Raw genomic sequence first — 16242 nt, 5'->3', positions numbered from 1 at the left:
CGCCACGTACACTAAAACATGGTCTTCACAGACAGCTGTTTCACCCAGACTGTCTGTGCTACTCTTGAGACTTGCCCCTATTTCTCCTTCCGAGTTAACTTTGTGTCAAGTACAGTTGTTACACTGCAAAGCAACAGCAGGAGCCTGGTGCCTGGCTAATTTTGCTTCCAGGCCCTGGTAAACAGCTGTAGGGGAACTTACATCACCTTGTGGGGACATGTGTGGTTTCAGGTGTTGGCACGGTGTCTCATTAGGGTGTGTGTTTGCTCTCTGCTCCTGGGGAAGATTTCCATTATCTTCACTGTGGTACTAGGTTACACACCTATTCTCTAAGCGAGTCCCAAGTTTTACCATTTTTGCTGAGACTCTGGAATTAGGATTTAAAAAATCCCAAACAAACCCAAGCTCTCAAATATTGCTTTTTCTCAGACTCTCATCTTCTCCCTGGTTGCCTTCACGTGTTGATGGGATTGTGGCGAGTCCTGAGGTTTGTGGGGTGAAAGGTGAGCCTGCCATTTGGCCCTAAGGTCTGCACACACGGAGACCACTGGGCTTCCTAAGAAGCTGTCAGCCCAATAACCCAAGAACTCAAATTCTGGGTTCTTGTGATACTGCCTTTTTCCTGCCTTCCATCAGAAACAACCTGTAGATGACTATTATCCCCGACACGCTTTAATAGCTGCACACTATAATCTAAATTATTGTCCTATAGAGACCCTTAATAACCTTGGTTGAATTGCTGGCAAATCATTAAGCCGAGAGAGAGAGGTTTCTTTTTGAAAATCATACTCTGCTTTTCCAGCGTTGGTGACAGCTGGTAATTGTAAGACTCGAGGAAAAGCAATTCCCAAGCTCAAGGACCTTTTTTGCCAAATGACTTTAAAATTGGACTTCTCTGCGGCTTAGAGCTGTAATTTTTAAATACAACTTTTCTACGCAACAAAATGTCCAGAGAGGGCTTTTGCAATTTAGTGTTTTTTCTTCACAAGTACAGTTCCTATGACAAAAACCACGTGAAGCCTTTCTACGTATGTTCTAGTTGTTAACAGCTTTGAAAGCATGAGGCGCATTAGTGGCCAACAGCGAAAGAGGCTTTCACAATGCTTACTGGCGCCCTCAAAGTGCTGTGTCTAACTCGGCTCCCGGGGGCCCTGCAGGGAAGCGGGGCTCTTTGCTCCTGTCTGTCCAATCAGCCTGAGCAGCCACATGGCCTGTGTCTTCACCATGGCCCAGGCAGGTGTTGCTGGATCAGAGCTTTTGAACCCTTTAGCTGTTGCCTTTTCTGAGCCTCAGAAAGCTGTACTCCTAGGAATGGAGACCATGGAACCAGGTTGCCATCTGGCCTGACCCTCAGGGTCGGCTTTTGCCAGGAATATTGGTTTCTCTAGGCACAGCCCTGGCTGGCTTCTGGGTCGCCTCTCCCCTCAGCAAGCAGGTCACCTGGTGGCCACGGGGAATACAGTGACCACAGACTGACCTGGCGGGGACGAGAGTCGGGGGCCAGAGAAGAGAAGGCAAGACCCGGATGGCATGGCACGATGCTGCCCACATGTGCGTGCCAAGTCGCTTCAGTCGCGTCCGACTCTGCGACCCCGTGGACTGCAGCCTCCAGGGTCCATGGACCCCATGCCCTGCTGTAGAGGGCTGGCCATCAGGTGGCGTGGGTGAGATCACGGCAGAGATCCATGGAGCTGGAGCTGTGCCCACAGCCACCACCCTATACAGGAGGAACAGGGTTGGTGTCTGGTCTGGCAAGGAGATTCTGGAAAGGCCGCAGGTCACCCACACTCTGGGCATCGGAGAGGATTGGCTTCCAGACAAGATGGTGCTTGAGAGAGAGGCACTTTTTTTCCCCCCTGTGGAAGGTGGAGATCTTGCCCTTTTCCTCCTTGCAAGACAGCAGGACTTTCCTTCTGTCTGAATCCCTGGTTCCTGAGCCGTTGTCCCAGCTGCTCCTGCTGGGGGTTGGGGGAGAGGAAAAAGATTCCTGTGTGTCTAGGATTCTAACAAGGATGCCCAGAGCTCTTCACTGAACCAGGGTGGGATGCTCATAGAGCTGTGGAGTTGGTTTGCTAGCCACCCCCCCACCCAACTTCCAATGCTTTAATGCAGCTATCCCCAACCTTTTTGGCCCCAAACCAATTTCACGGAAGACAACTTTTCCATGGACCAGGGGTTGCGGGGGTGGGGGGCGGTTTCAGGGTGATTCAAGCGCATTATATTTATTGTGCACTTTATTTCTGATCTAATGCCACCGCTGATCCGACAGCACATACTGGTCCGTGGCCTGGAGGCTGGGGACCCCTGGTTTAATGGATAGAAGTTAGGATAAGCATCAAAGGGTTAAACCATGGTGACACATGTCTGCATCTCCAGTTCAGTGGCTAAAAAGCCTATACACAACTCAAGAGGTTGTCCCTGGATCTAAAGCCGGCCCAGATAAACCTTCGGTCCTGAATCAGACACTGCCTTTATGGAGATGGGAAGGTGTGGGTCCAGAGCCTGGCCTTGAACTGAATAGATGCGGGTCTTGAACCCTCTCACTGTTGAACTTGGCCGGCCCGGGCCACGCCCACCCTACTTCCTGTTAGACAAGGGCTTCCCTTCCTAGTGAAGAGCAGGGAATAGACCTAGGCCCACAGCAGAGCGTCTCTGGGGAGAGACCTCTGGGGCCAGGGCCAGGGCCGGGCCCCCTCCTCCAGCAGAGGGGGTGGTGGGCCAGGCAGGCAGAGGACAGCATTCCGCATCCCGCATCCCTGGGCGCGTGCTTCGGCTGGCTGTCCTCGAAGCCCGCCTTCCCTATTGTGGCCCCGTAGGCCAGAGGCATATCTGGGATGCTGTCTGCTGCTGCTGAGGGACACAAGGGAAGCGTTTCTGCAGGCAGGGACAAGACGGGGCTGGGACTGCCCCTCCTGTGAATGCGTGGTCCCTCTCTTCCGAGGAGCCCCAGGTAATACGTGCCGTCTTTGCTCTCTCTTCCTGTAGGTGTAGGAATGAAGTTAACCGATGTTGGCATAGCAACAGAGGCTAAAGGGTGAGTAGAAAAAAATCTAGTGCCTGTCACTCAACTCTGGGTTTCCAAACACCTTCCGGCAGAGGTGATTTTGTGTCCTAACCATGGATGATGGATGTTCGTGGGATGAATTCAGTTCACTTCTCTCACTTACCTAAAATATTTATGGACTTGGTTCTCCCAAGGAGAAACACATGGTTTCCTGACTTTGAAACAAATAAGAACCCTGAACATATTTCAAAATTAATGATCCGCCGGAGTGCCATGGGTGGGGGAGGGGTGGGGAATGCCAGCATTATTGGGAATTTTTTTTCACTAGGAATATTCCATTTTTCTACACTTAATATTTTGACTATTAGCTTCTTTAAAAACTTGTGCAATTGAGTGCAGTGGATTCGATTTGTATGTTTTTAATGTATTTTCCCTGCTTATGTGCTATGTCACTTCAGTCGTGTCTGATTCTTTGCAAACCTATGGACCAAAGTCCGCTGGGCTCCTCTGTACATGAGATTCTCCAGGCAAGAACACTGGAGTGGGTTGCCACGCCCTCCTCTAGGGGATCTTCCAGACCCAGGGATCGAACCCACATCTCTTATGTCTCCTGCATTGGCGGGTGGGTTCTTTACCACTAGCGCCACCTGGGAAGCTTGTATTTTCCCCTGTACTCTTCACCAAATATTTAGCAGTATTTTAGGCGGCTCCCAAACTCCCACGGTGGTGGTTGATTAAAGGGCAGGTGACTGTGGAAGGGCTCTGATTGATGACTCTGGTTGTTGTCAGCGGGGTTGATCTCCTAACTCCGGGTATCGCTTTGCTCACTGTGGGGTGAGCAATGCCAAGATGGCTCTAAGATCATGGTTTACTGGGGTATCTCTTGAAAAAACAGTCTCTCTTCTCTGCTTTGCTTGACCTCAGTGAGGAGAAAGCCGTCTATCTGTGCTCCTTTGTGAAAATAGAGCTCTGGGTTGGAACTGCCGGGCTTTCTCCCACTGCTGATGTCCCCGTGGACTAGGACTGTTTCTAAGGAGGGGGAAACGGGGTGGGAGCAAGTGAGTTTTAGGAGGGATGGCTTGTGTTTTACAATGGAGGCTCTATTATGGTTCAGGCATGATGAAGCCGACAGATCAGGAGACAATCGCCATTGAAAAGAGTTTGTTACTCAGCTCCCAAGAGGAAGGGGCTCGCCAGACCATCGTCAGGGAGGCCCCAGGGTCAGTCAGGAGGCAGAAGGAGGGGAGGGAAAAGCCTGGACGAGAGCTTGGAATTGAGTCGTCTGTAAATTTCCGGGAGGCTCTGGGGTGCCGAGCTGGATATTACTCTCTGGGGCCTGCCCTGTGGTGACTGGGGCAGGTGGCCTGGAGTGTGAGACCCCGGAGGGGGGATGGTGGGGAGTGGGCTGCAGGCTGGTTGGCTGGCCTGTGCAAGGCATTCTAGAAGGCCGGTCGTTGTCTCTAGGAATTGGCTGGCCCTCGCAGGGGGAGCCACCATACGGCCTGCAAAACTGCAGATCTCAAAGTGTCAGAAATACAGACGATAAGATAGCATGATTGACATAGCTCACGCTCCTACAGCTGGGAGCAGCGTATTTACTTGAGCTTTCTGGTGATTTCAGACCATTGGCAGGCCTCTAAAAAGTACAATTTTCAATCAGTATATGAAGGATGGAGAGAAGAAGGGATTTGAGAAAAGTAGAAAGGGGTACACTCTTCTAACCTCCAGATCAACAAGTCTGATTCATGAAGTTCTCGACAACTACACAGAAGCTTTCAATTTGGTTTTAGAACAAAGATGCAGCTTGACTCTGTTCCTGCTCAGGATGATAGCACTTTGAGGTAGGGCGATCCTCCGTGCTGCACCCCCACTGCTGACCGGAGCTCTCTACGAGTCAGGCACGTGGGTCCTGGCCATGGGCTTGTCAGGAGCATATGTCGTGGGGGAGGGGGTATGATGCAGTAGTGAGGGCAGGGATTTTCTTTAAAAAAGACACGGGTTCAGATCTTGGTCTTGCCACCTACTTCTGATTCTCCTATTGGTAACCTTGCTTCTTGGCGTCAGAGACATTTGGCCCAAGTGATGAAAGGGACGACAGTGCGTCCTGGTTTGCCCGGGACAGCATCATTTCATGCCTGCCACCCTAGCATCCGGTCTAGGTATTTGTCCTGAGCAAGTTTCCCCACTTAGAAAATGTATGGTGCCCCTATTCACGAAGAGATTTTCCTGGGCCTCAGAAGAATTTCCCAAGTTAGAGCTTTCCTTCACAGGCATCACGTCCTTTGTAGGATACGGCAGATCCAGGCGTCACGCAGACCTGCTTTGAATGCCGGGTTCTTGTCTCACCAGCTCTGTGGATGTGAGGCCTGATGTTCTCAAAGCCACTGATGCACAGAATTGGGGACCCAGGGTGGTCCCGGGGACTCCCCAGCTCATCTGCATCCTGTCCCTGAGGCTCAGTACGTGCTTGATAAACACTGGTTTCCTTCCCCGGCTCATGCCCCAGCCTGACATCAGCGTAGGCAAATTCCATACCAGTATTTGGAACCACTTTCCACCAAAACAGCAGAAAGCTGCCCAAGAAGTTTCAAAAACTCAGACAAGCATAAGAGTAGTGATTTAAGACATCTTTTAAAAAGCATCTTAACAGCTTCCAGGAACCTGGACCATATTTTTTTTTCCTTGTAATTTATAAAAGAAATCCGATCCCTTTGGTTTTGTTCTCAGCTTTAATGTGACTTGTCTGGCCTGGGACAGATGCCCAGCACCCATTAGAGCCGAGAGCTGGAGTCCAGTGCAAAATGTTGTCTCTTAAGTGTTACTTATTGCCTCCTCCCTGAAGAGGGGGTGGGAGAGAAGGGAATTCTGAAACGTCTGAGAAATGTTAGATATTAGGGATATTAAATCATCTTGTCCATTGTGTCTTTAAAAACTTTTTATTTAAACTTTTGCACATTTTTTTTTTCTTTAAAGAAATGTTTCTTAGCTCAGCTTGAAAAACCAGCAGAAGAGGAATCTTCTCTCACCAGAGTACAAGGCGCGGGGTTTGGGAGGTCTCTTTGTGGAGGTCCCTGGGGGCTGTGTCCATCCCATCATCTTTCTTCCCAAGGACAGAGCAGGAGGTGCAGGGGAAGGGGGCTGCCTGATCACAGGCCTCAAGGGGTCCCCGGGGCCAGGAGGCGAGATTCCGCTGAAGGAACTCGAGGGAAAGTCAGAGCTGCAGACGGGAGCCCGGGCAGTCAACGCGAGAGATTCGGGGAAGGGTTTCAAGCACAAAGGCAGCTTAGACAGAAGTCTGGGTGGGACACAATCTCGAATGGGGGAGAGAGAGGCTGGGGAGCCTGGCAGGTGTTGGAGGCTCCAGAGAGCAGGCGACGTGGCCAGGCACCTTCTCTTTATTCCTAGCAAGCCGCCAGGGCAGGCTTCCTGCATCCGTGCGGGAGACAGCGCATTCACCTGCTCTCCTGCAGTCTGGGCACGGGTGCCCCCATCCTGAGAAGCAGCGCTCCGTGTGGGCATCGTCACTCACGTTCTTTTCATCACGTTGAAAAGAACACCAGACATGGGCAGGAGAAACAGTGATGAGGCAAATCTGACTTTAATCATGATCAATAATAACTTTAAGCCAGAAATTTAAAACATCTCCCAAATTTAGGCTCCACACTTTTTTGTCTGGTGGTCAGGATCTTTCGCAGAAAGAGGAACTACTAGCTCATTAAAAGAGATTCCCTATGTCTCAACCTGAATCATGTATTTGGCTGTAGACACCTCAGTAAATGAGACCTGGCTTATTCTCTTGTTTAGTGAAGCCAGGAGGTGTGAAACTATTTTAAGATCATTTATAATATTATAAAAGAGGGGACCACCATGACTTATTCTAATGCAACTTTACCTGGTGGTATGATCCTTAACACTGAAGCATGGAATATTCTCCTGGAATACTTAATACCCACACTCCTTCAGCAATGTTGAGTTCCAAAACTTCATGTTACAACGTGTGGCAAGTCGGATTGTTTCAACATCTAATAATCCATCTTCTGGGCAGACCAAAGATACTAACCCCACTGTCGAACATATTTCTGATTTGAAAATTGCTCAGACATTTAGAGTTCTCTGAAGGGCGAGAAGGAAACATGCCTAATTCCATAATTTGAGACTCGGAAAATTTAACCTAATCAAATAAAAATCGGTGTAAACCAACACCTGTTGGGGACAGAGCAGCACCTGTCTCAGTGGGTCCTGCAAACACACACCCAGCCCGCCCAGTTTCTGAGGAGAAGGCAGTATTGCAGTCCAGCCAGCAGAGGGCGGCAGAGCCAACGCTTTTGTCTCGTGTAATCTCTGCCCCAAAGCGCGCTTCATGTTGGTGAAAGACAAAGAAAAGTACCCTGGACAGATTTCTTCCGAGGCAATGAGCCTTGAACCAAACTAGGGTCGCTATGAATAGGCACAGACGACCCCCTGTCTGTGGCCACCAGGCCGTCAGCCAGTGTCAGGCCTGCAGGATCGCAGCATGTGTCAGAGTCCCCGACCCAGGAGCCAGGGCTGGGCAGAATCACGAACGGCTCGTTCTTGCAGAGGGGCGGCCGTGGGGGGACAAGGCCCCTGTGTCACGGCGGACGCATGGCCAGGGCAGTTCCCTTAGGGAACCAGGATCTCCTGGCGTCGGTGTGACGCCCCGTGAGCGTCTCATCCCCGGTATGGTCCCCTCCTTGGCTCTCCTGGAGCCCCGGCTTGGTGGGGACCGGACTCATGGCCTCACGAATGGACCCAGAGTAGATGGCTGCCCCCCCGCCCCAGGCTCTGCTGGCTCATCCCCAGCGCTCCCATCACAGACGCCCCCCTGGCCTGGGGTCCCTTTGAATGAAGCCCGTCGGCACGGGCACCTCGTGAGCGCGGCTACTCGCCGCCCCCGCCAGCAGCAGAGAACCGGACAGTGGGCGGCTGCCGCCCGCTTTCCCCTCTGCGCGCTCCGCTTTCCCCCCGGCCGGGTCGGGTGTCAGGAAAGACAGCGCGGGCCTGCTCTCCACGGAGGCGGTGTGGCCTTGCTTTAGCGGCGGCCTGAGGGAGGCTGCGGCGGCGCCAGAAGGGCTGCGAGTGGGCGGCCCCGGAGGGAAGCAGCCCGCCTGTGTGGCGGTGAGCTCAGGGACACCCGGGAGGCCGGGGGAGGCCCCGGGCCGGGGCCGCGAGAAGCAGGAACGACCCCGGGGGCTCTGAGAGGGGGGGAGGGGGCGGGACGAGGTGTGTGCGCGGGCGGGGCTGAGGTCCGGAGGGAAGTGCAACGCCTGGGAGACGGGTCCGGCTTGGTTACACGTGTGTGTGCTGTCGTCACAGTCGTGTCCGACTCTGCGACCCCGTGGACTGCAGCCCACCAGGCTCCTCTGTCCATGGGATTCTCCAGGCAAGAATACCGGAGCGGGTTGCCATTTCCTCCTCCAGGGGATCTTCCCAACCCAGGGATCGGACCCAGGTCTGGTGCATCGCAGGCGGATTCTTTACCGTCTGAACCTCCCATCCGCACCCTCAAAGAACCCAGGGCTTGTGCGGCAGCATTTGTCACAGCGGTCATGTGAAAACAAGATTGCCGTTGGCAAAGAGTTTGGGGAAACCCCGACTTGGATAAATGTAGGTAGTTTCCTTAGTGAGACTTCACAGGGTCTTTAAAGAGCCGGTGTGTAGTTCGAGAGCCCAAGGAGGCAAGGAGAGAGATTATACGGCATTTTTCATAATATTTACACCAGATTTTTTTTTTTTTTAAGCATCTTGTGAAACTCTTGCAGCATACTTTGGGAAGCACTGACTACTCACAGGATGAACAACATAGGGTGGCTTATGACCTCCCACAAGTGGCCTCTGGCCTCGAATCTCCCCAGGATACCTGCTTTTGCTCAGAACATTCTCCAAACTCTTACCCATCCCCTTGCCAAATAAAGCCAGAACTCTTATTCCTCCATGAGACAGCCTTAGAACCCACCAGGCAGTGGGGGGAAAATCGTTATCCCTGCCTTACCCAGCCCTTTATCACAGCATAATATTTTTTATTTGTTCATATTTCTCTTTCCTATGCAAAATAGCCAGCTTTCTGGAAAGAGTCACAAACCTTTATTTGATCCTGTTTAACCCCCCTGCAGTGTCTGCCATGCAGATGCTGTCTGGTGAAGACGCAAAGGAACACGCGTGAAGACATGGAGGGTGTTGATGACCGCAGGCATCTCTAGATGGTTCCCGCGGGCACCCCCTAGTGTCCCTCCTTTTACACACGGGCGACAGTCTGTTCTCCTGTTTGTACACCCAGCTCTGGTTCCATTTCACACACAGACCCTTCCCTGCCTCCAACTGGGGGCTTATTTCAGTTCTTCCCCCACATCCTCATCCTGCGTGTCATGTCCTCTTGCTGCTGCTGCCAAGTCGCTTCAGTCGTGTCCGACTCTGTGCGACCCCATAGACGGCAGCCCACCAGGCTCCTCCGTCCACAGGATTCTCCAGGCAAGAACACTGGAGTGGATTGCCTTTTCCTTCTCCAATGCGTGCATACATGCTAAGTCGCTTCAGTCATGTCCGACTCTGTGCGACCCCATAGATGGCAGCCCACCAGGCTCCTCCGTCCACAGGATTCTCCAGGCAAGAACACTGGAGTGGGGTGCCATTCCCTTCTCCATCATGTCCTCCTAGCCATTCCTTATAAATTAAACCCTTCTTCAGAAAGGCTCTCAAACTAAAGCCTCTGTTATAAATAGCTCTGGCTGGCCTCTACAGGGGTTACCAACCTGTGGGAATTCTCTGTAGGTTTTTCTTGTCTCGCCACGTTGTCTTTAGACGAGTCCTTTATTAAACCCGACAAGAACCTTGATTTCTTCCCTGCAGCCAGGGGTGGCGGTTTCCGCAGCTTGGCTCCACCCTCTCCCGTCTCCAGGTGTCTGGAGGCAGAAAGTTGCACAGAGAAGTCCTGCTAAGTCGAAGGAGAAGCCGGCTCTGCTGTCAACTTGGCATGAGTCTGGACGGCCGCACCATCCATAATCAACATGAAAGGAGAGAGGAATTGTTTTTAAGCAGGAAGTCAGCCTAGCATGATTCCCACACATAGGAAGTGTTGAACTAATCTGTGTAACCCTCAACGAAATGCTAGCCAAGCAAATCCCACAACCCAGCAGGAGGATCAGGCACCATGATCAAGTTGGGGTCATCCCAGGGTCACAAGCATGGCTCAGCATATGCAAATGAGTCAGTGTCAGACAAAAGAAAGACACATGATCATAGATGCAGAAAAAGCGTTTGATAAAATTCAGTATCCTTCATGATTAAAAAGAAACTCTTGCCAAAGTGGGTATGCAGGGAACGTTGCTCAACATGGTAAAAGCCATTCATGACAGACCCACAGCCAACATATTACTAAATGGTGAAACGTGGATTAAGTCTGTGTGGAGTAAAGGCAGGATATAGAAATAAATAGCTTCCTAGCTCCTCTGGAAGTGGATCATGACAGTGTGATTTTTATGAGGAAATGTCAGGAAGGAAAGAGATCTGTGTTCCAATTTGAAGATGTTTCTGAAGTTAAGGATGATATGAGATCATTCGCACTTTAGTTTATCATCTCCTTGCTCCTCCAGAGGGGACCCCGAACCAATGGCATCAAGTGGGGTTCAGAGCTAGTTATTAATAGAAATGTGGGATTTCGGACCCCACCCCAGACCTACTGAATCCAAACCAGCACGTGAACAAGGCCCTTGAGTGATCTTTATGCCCCACTTCCATCCAAGGAGCAAGATATTTAAGAAAAGACTATCAGATGATGTTCAGCAGAATAAATTAATTGCTCCATGCCTGGAGATCATGAGAGAAGATGGATGAGCTAAAGTGACGGACTAGAAAATTATACTGATTTGAGGATAAGGATAAAAAAGATTCAGTTAATAAAGTTCAATAGGGCTAAGGTGTCTAAAAGTAGAAATGTGTGAGAGAGTTCTCAAATGCAAGGTTATTTTTTTTCCTTTGTGTTAGATTCCTTGGGCTTCCATAATGAGTCAACCACAAACCAGGGAGCTTAAAACAATAGAAATGTGTCCTTTCCCGGCTGTGAAGGCTGAAAGTTCAGAATCGGGGCATGGGCAGCGTTGGTTTCTCCTGGAGCCCTGAGGGAGAATGTCCCCTCCTCTCCTTCATCCAGAGTCATTGCCATCCTCGGCATTCCTTGACTTGTAGGTGTGTGGCCCCCATCTCTGCCTGCCTTGCTGCTCTCCCAGTGTCTGTATCTTCTCAATAGACACCAGGAATATTGGATCAAGGTCCCGCTCTTCCCCGGAATGACCTGATCTTGATGGCATCTGCCATGCCACTATTTCTGAATAAAGCTCTATTCTGAAGCTCTAGGAAGGACATGACCTTAGGGGGATACTATTTACCCCACTACATCCATCCAACAAGAACAACAGTGGCAAGGGTCTGCAGCGGGGACCTGATGAGGGAGGCGGCGTGATGAGAGAGGTGTGGTCCCCCAGTCCTGAGGGTGGCGTTTGGCACACGTGACGTGCAAGGTGGACCCCAAGCAGGAGAGCTTGTACTTCCTACTTCTTGGGTGTACAGCTGCTTGCTGTGATTGACCTCGTGTCCTTTGAAAAACCCTGGGTTCACCAGTCTAAAAACACAAAGAATATGGCCCTATTTTTCCCCTAAGCCACTAAGTCTTTTTTTTTTTTTTTTAATTTTGCTTATTTTTCTCCTAAGCAACTATATCTGAGAGAATAGGAGGTCAAATAGAAGCCCAGCATCCCTGGCTGAGATAGAGACCAAATTGTGAAAGGAGACAGGCTTTTAATCCTGCAGATGCTAGGCCGCAAAAATAGATAAACTGAGATGGCTGGGGTGGGACATCCTATATTACCCAGGAGGCCCAGGTGAGGGTCCAAAGTTAGATGGAGAGAGAATGGGAAGTTTAGCAATGGGATCTGGAGACACCCTGGGCTGAGATGAGTTAGCTCTAAGGTTGGGGCCAGCATCCATTCATCCGTTCCCTGGAACTTTATTGGAAAGCCTCCCCTGGACAGGTATTCTGAGCATAAATAGCATCCTGGGAGAGATCAGTCTGTAGACAGAAAGGGGTACCTGAATTCTGAGACCTGGTCGTACTTCTCACAGAGATAGAAGGAAAGTTTGGAGAGATGTCTTCTCAGGGTGTCAGAGGGCCAGGGAGGCTCCACAGAAGTGCACTCAAGCTGGGGCTTGAAGGGAGCTGGGGGCTGAGTAAGGGGCTCCTTGATTGAGCAAAGCTGCCTTCACTCAAGCCCTGCCTGCACATGGCCTTCTGCGGGTAAAATCAGCCCCAGTCTCTGCTGCCTACTCTGACTGTCCCTGAGGACTCTAAAGAAGGTTAGAGATTCCTGGGAAGATAGCTGGGCTCCCAGGGGCTGCTCAAGAAGGCCGACCGAGCCAGGGTGACCAGAAGTCGCGCTCCTTTGTTCGGACTCAGCCATTTCCCGTTCAGAGGTGGGAACCGTTAGATCGCTATAAGGGCTTGCTTGTTTCACAGCATCACAAACTCGGCTGCCAGGTTGGGCTTAAGCGACTAGCGAATTTTCTGGGAGGTCACAGTATGAACTAGTGATTCTTCTCTGCAGAGAGTAGGTATTGTCAGTGTTTTCAAGCAAGCCTCAAGACCGCCTTAGACAGATGACTGTGACTTGTTCCCAACGTGCTTAATGAGGGAAGCTGCCCTTGGCTTTAGATAACCCCAGTTTGTCTGGGAAGCTCAGTTTATCAGCATGAGACAAGCATCCTATCTGACAGTCACAGGTCCAGGGGGCCTTGCATCCCTCCAGGGGATGGATGTTCAGGCACCATGGAAACTCAGGCCGGATGACATGGTTGGCAGTGGCATTTTTTTTTTTTTCCCTACCCTGCTAGAGTCAGCACCTGTCTTGGGCTGACTTTTCTTTCAATGGAGGAGCTTGGCTTTTAAAAACTGAGTCATTTTTCACAAGAAAATAGACTATGGGCCCTCAGGGAGGCAGGGAAGAGCCGTTCCCCCCACAGGGAGGAAGAAGGGGCAGGCTGGATGGAACGACTCACTGATGCTTCGGCTTCAGAAATAAAAAGAAACCTATCACGCCCTGAACAGTTTAAAACCCAGCTTGGATTTCCTGGGGAAGAACACGCCAGTCCCAGCCCATTCATTTCGGGTTTGTTGTCCTTCATGGTTTCTGCCCGCAAATGAAGGAGGCCCAGCTTCTTGAATCATATTAGCTACAGACTCAGCATGAAGCCAGCCCTTGCAGACTTCCTTCTGCTGATCTGTGTTTGGCCCGATTAATCAAACTCGGCCAGAACTCGCTCACACCCAGCAGGACCAGTTCCCTAGGCAGGCAGCCTGTGCAGTCACACAAGTCCCCACACTCAGAGGGGTGCTGAGCTTCGTTTAACACACGTTCCACTGTTGTCATCTTGAAAGTCTTAATTACTGCCCAGGGAACCCGTGTTCTCAGTTTATGGGCCCTGTGAATTGTCGATGGTCTCCTCTGCCACCCACGCCCCTGCCTCCCTCAGCAGATCTCAAATCCTTCCATCTCGGCTCCAGTATCGCCTCCACACACATCCCCCACCAGCTGCACCAGTTAGAACACTGACAATTATAACACAGCCTGGCCGACATCAATGGAATAGCATCCTCTGTGTGTCATGCACTGCCCTGGGTGGTTTGTATGGATTTTCTCCTTTCATCCTCCTCTCAGCAGCCCTTCAGCCCTCTTTCTTGCTGGATTTTGGGGGGCTGTGGGGGCCTGGGGAATTGTCCATCCAGGAGGACACTCACCTCCCACGACCAAGTTGTAAGAGCATAGTCTTTGACAATTTGAACATGAAATGTCCCAGCCAAGAGGAAGAGCCCCGAGACCACTCCAGGCTGGAGGCTGGCATGGTCCCTCTGGGAGCCGCCAGACACAAAGGCCCAGGTTCTTCTCCTCCCGGGGAGAAGGTGCAGCGTCACAGGAGAGAGCCCGTCTGTGGTGGGGAGACTCCGAGGGCCGTACCCACTTGCTTTGTTGTCTTAGGCTGGCCCCCCAGGCTCTCAGCCTGCACTCCTTCAGTGACAAGTGGTTGGTGGTTTAGTCGCCGAGTCGTGTCCAACTCTTGTGACCCCATGGACTGTAGCCTGCCAGGCTTCTCTGTCCATGGGATTCTGCAGGCAAGAATACTGGAGTGGGTTGCCATCCATTTCCTTCTCCAGGGTCTAAATTCAATTTCTTCCAGCCCCAAAGTTCCAAGATGTCTTCATTCAGAACCTCTGGGTGGGATGGAGGGGTGATTCAGATCACCAAGAGATCTTCAGATTTTTATGGAGATGGTCCAGCACTGGTCACTCCGACTAAAAAGAAAAGGGCTCTGTGTGGAATCTGGGGAAATGGCACTGAGGACCCCGTGTGCAGAGCAGGAGTAGAGAGCCCGGGATGTGGGGAGTGGAGCCGTGGGCACAGCAGGGGGAGGAGAGGGCGGGGCGGACTGAGCGCAGCTCTGACATGTAGACACTGCCGCCTGCAGAAGAGCTAGTGGGAAGGCGGTTCAGTGGCGTGGACTCGGCTCAGCGCCCTGTGATGACGAGAAGGGGACGACGGGGGCGGGAGGGGGGAATGCACGTATGCTCACGGCTGAGTTGTGTCGAACGGCAGAAACCAGCACACCACTGAAGAGCAATTATCCTCCAAGGAAAACTTTAAAGATGCTGACGCAGCAGAACGGTCAGCCCCTGGGACACCCGTCTCATCACAGTCTTTGGTCTTTACTGCCCACACCAATGGCTCGTGGTCCTTACTTCACGGCACAGGTTTTGTTGTTTTTTTATCAGTAGTTGTGTCAACTGTTGGCCATTCTGGCCTACAGTGGGAATAAATATGGGCTTCCCAGGTGGTGCTAGTGGTAAAGAACCCGTCTGCCAGTGCAGGAGACTTAAGAGCCGCAGGTTCGATCCCTGGACTGGGAAGATCCCCAGGAGGGAGGGCACAGCAGGCCACTCCAGTCTGCTTGCCTGCAGAATCCCACGGACAGAGGAGCCTGGAGGGCTGCAGTCCATGGGATCACAAGGAGTTGGACAGGACTGAAGTGACTTAGTACACACACACACAAACAAAATATATTTTCTGCACACCATGAGTTTCCCTGTTGAAATGTTTCTTTTAATACTGGTGAAGGGTCCTGATTTTTTTTTTTAAAAGAATTGTTTCCTTCCACCCAATCTCACAGGTACAGAGGATTTAAAGGCAACTGTTCCATGACCTTCATTGATCAGTTTAAAGCCCTCCACCAGTGTAACAAGTACTGTAAAATGCTGGGGTTGAAGTCGCTTCAGGACAACAGCCAGAAGCAGAAGAAGCCAGGCATCGGGCAGAGCAAGATTCAGCCCAGTGCCCCAGCCGCGAAGAAGGCGGCCTCTGGGAGCCTGGCAGCAAAGAGAAGCTAACGGCTCCTGTTAACTGATGGTCGCTGGCTTGGCAGCACACCGCCTCATGGGTAGAAATCTAAAAACACCCCAGAGGGAACACACAGCCTGCAGAGTGACGTGACCGTCCTTTTTCCCTACCTCCTGTTCTCCGAGCTGCTTCCAAAGCCATCACCTGCTGTCTTCCCTGAGATGGTTTCAGGGCCGGCTTGGTGACCAGACTTACGGGAGACTGGATCCGCTGTCAGTCTCAATGAAGTCCATCTCTGTAGCCTTTGCATGACCTCACGTTATGTGTCTGTCTGTGTATCTGCACGTGATTGCTGTGTGGCGGACTTGCTCCCCTGCAGGGTCTGTCCACAGCCCCATCTGTTGCCAACCCCCTTCTAACCTTGAGGATTCCAGACGCATCCAACCACTACACTGACAGAAAAGGGGAATTCCGTCACTGGGTCGAGCTGTCGCACTAACGTAGATGATGCTGTTGTAGCTGGAGGGGGCTTTCGAAACGTCAGGCCATTTCCCATCAGCGCTCACACATCCCATTAAAACGTTCTGTTTAATTAAACTCATCTTTAGATACAAGGTGTAAGATGCGTGTATTCGCCCAGACACTTGTTCTTCAGAATTCGTGCCATATTTCACCTTCCCTCAGGATTAGTGGCTTAGTAATTTCCTAATCTGTCTCCTGGAGCACAGACTATTTTCATCTGTGTCTTTCCCCTGTTCTTATAAGCACTGCTTCCAGTTTAACACACTTTCTACCTTGCTCTCTAAACCCAAGCTCCCTAAGCCCAGGACTGCCTGCCCTATGTGG

At 51.4% G+C, this 16242-nt stretch overlaps 1 protein-coding gene across 3 annotated transcripts in view; it reads left to right on the top strand.

Annotated features, from left to right (window-relative positions):
• ALPK2 (alpha kinase 2) overlaps positions 1–16007 on the top strand; it is a 137692-nt gene extending 121685 nt beyond the window's left edge. For all 3 annotated transcript variants that reach the window (XM_043889257.1, XM_043889259.1, XM_043889258.1), the window contains 2 exons: positions 2986–3034; positions 15230–16007. In XM_043889257.1, the coding sequence (XP_043745192.1) occupies positions 2986–3034; positions 15230–15446 (266 nt within the window). In that variant the 3' untranslated portion in view covers positions 15447–16007. The remainder of the gene's footprint in view (positions 1–2985; positions 3035–15229) is intronic.
• The last annotated feature ends 235 nt before the right edge of the window (positions 16008–16242 follow it).

The sequence above is a fragment of the Cervus elaphus genome, chromosome 27 (genome assembly GCF_910594005.1).
Source record: "Cervus elaphus chromosome 27, mCerEla1.1, whole genome shotgun sequence".
NCBI classification, from domain to species: Eukaryota; Metazoa; Chordata; class Mammalia; order Artiodactyla; family Cervidae; genus Cervus; species Cervus elaphus.
Note: the sequence above shows the minus strand (reverse complement) of the source record. Positions and strands in the feature narration are given on the sequence as shown.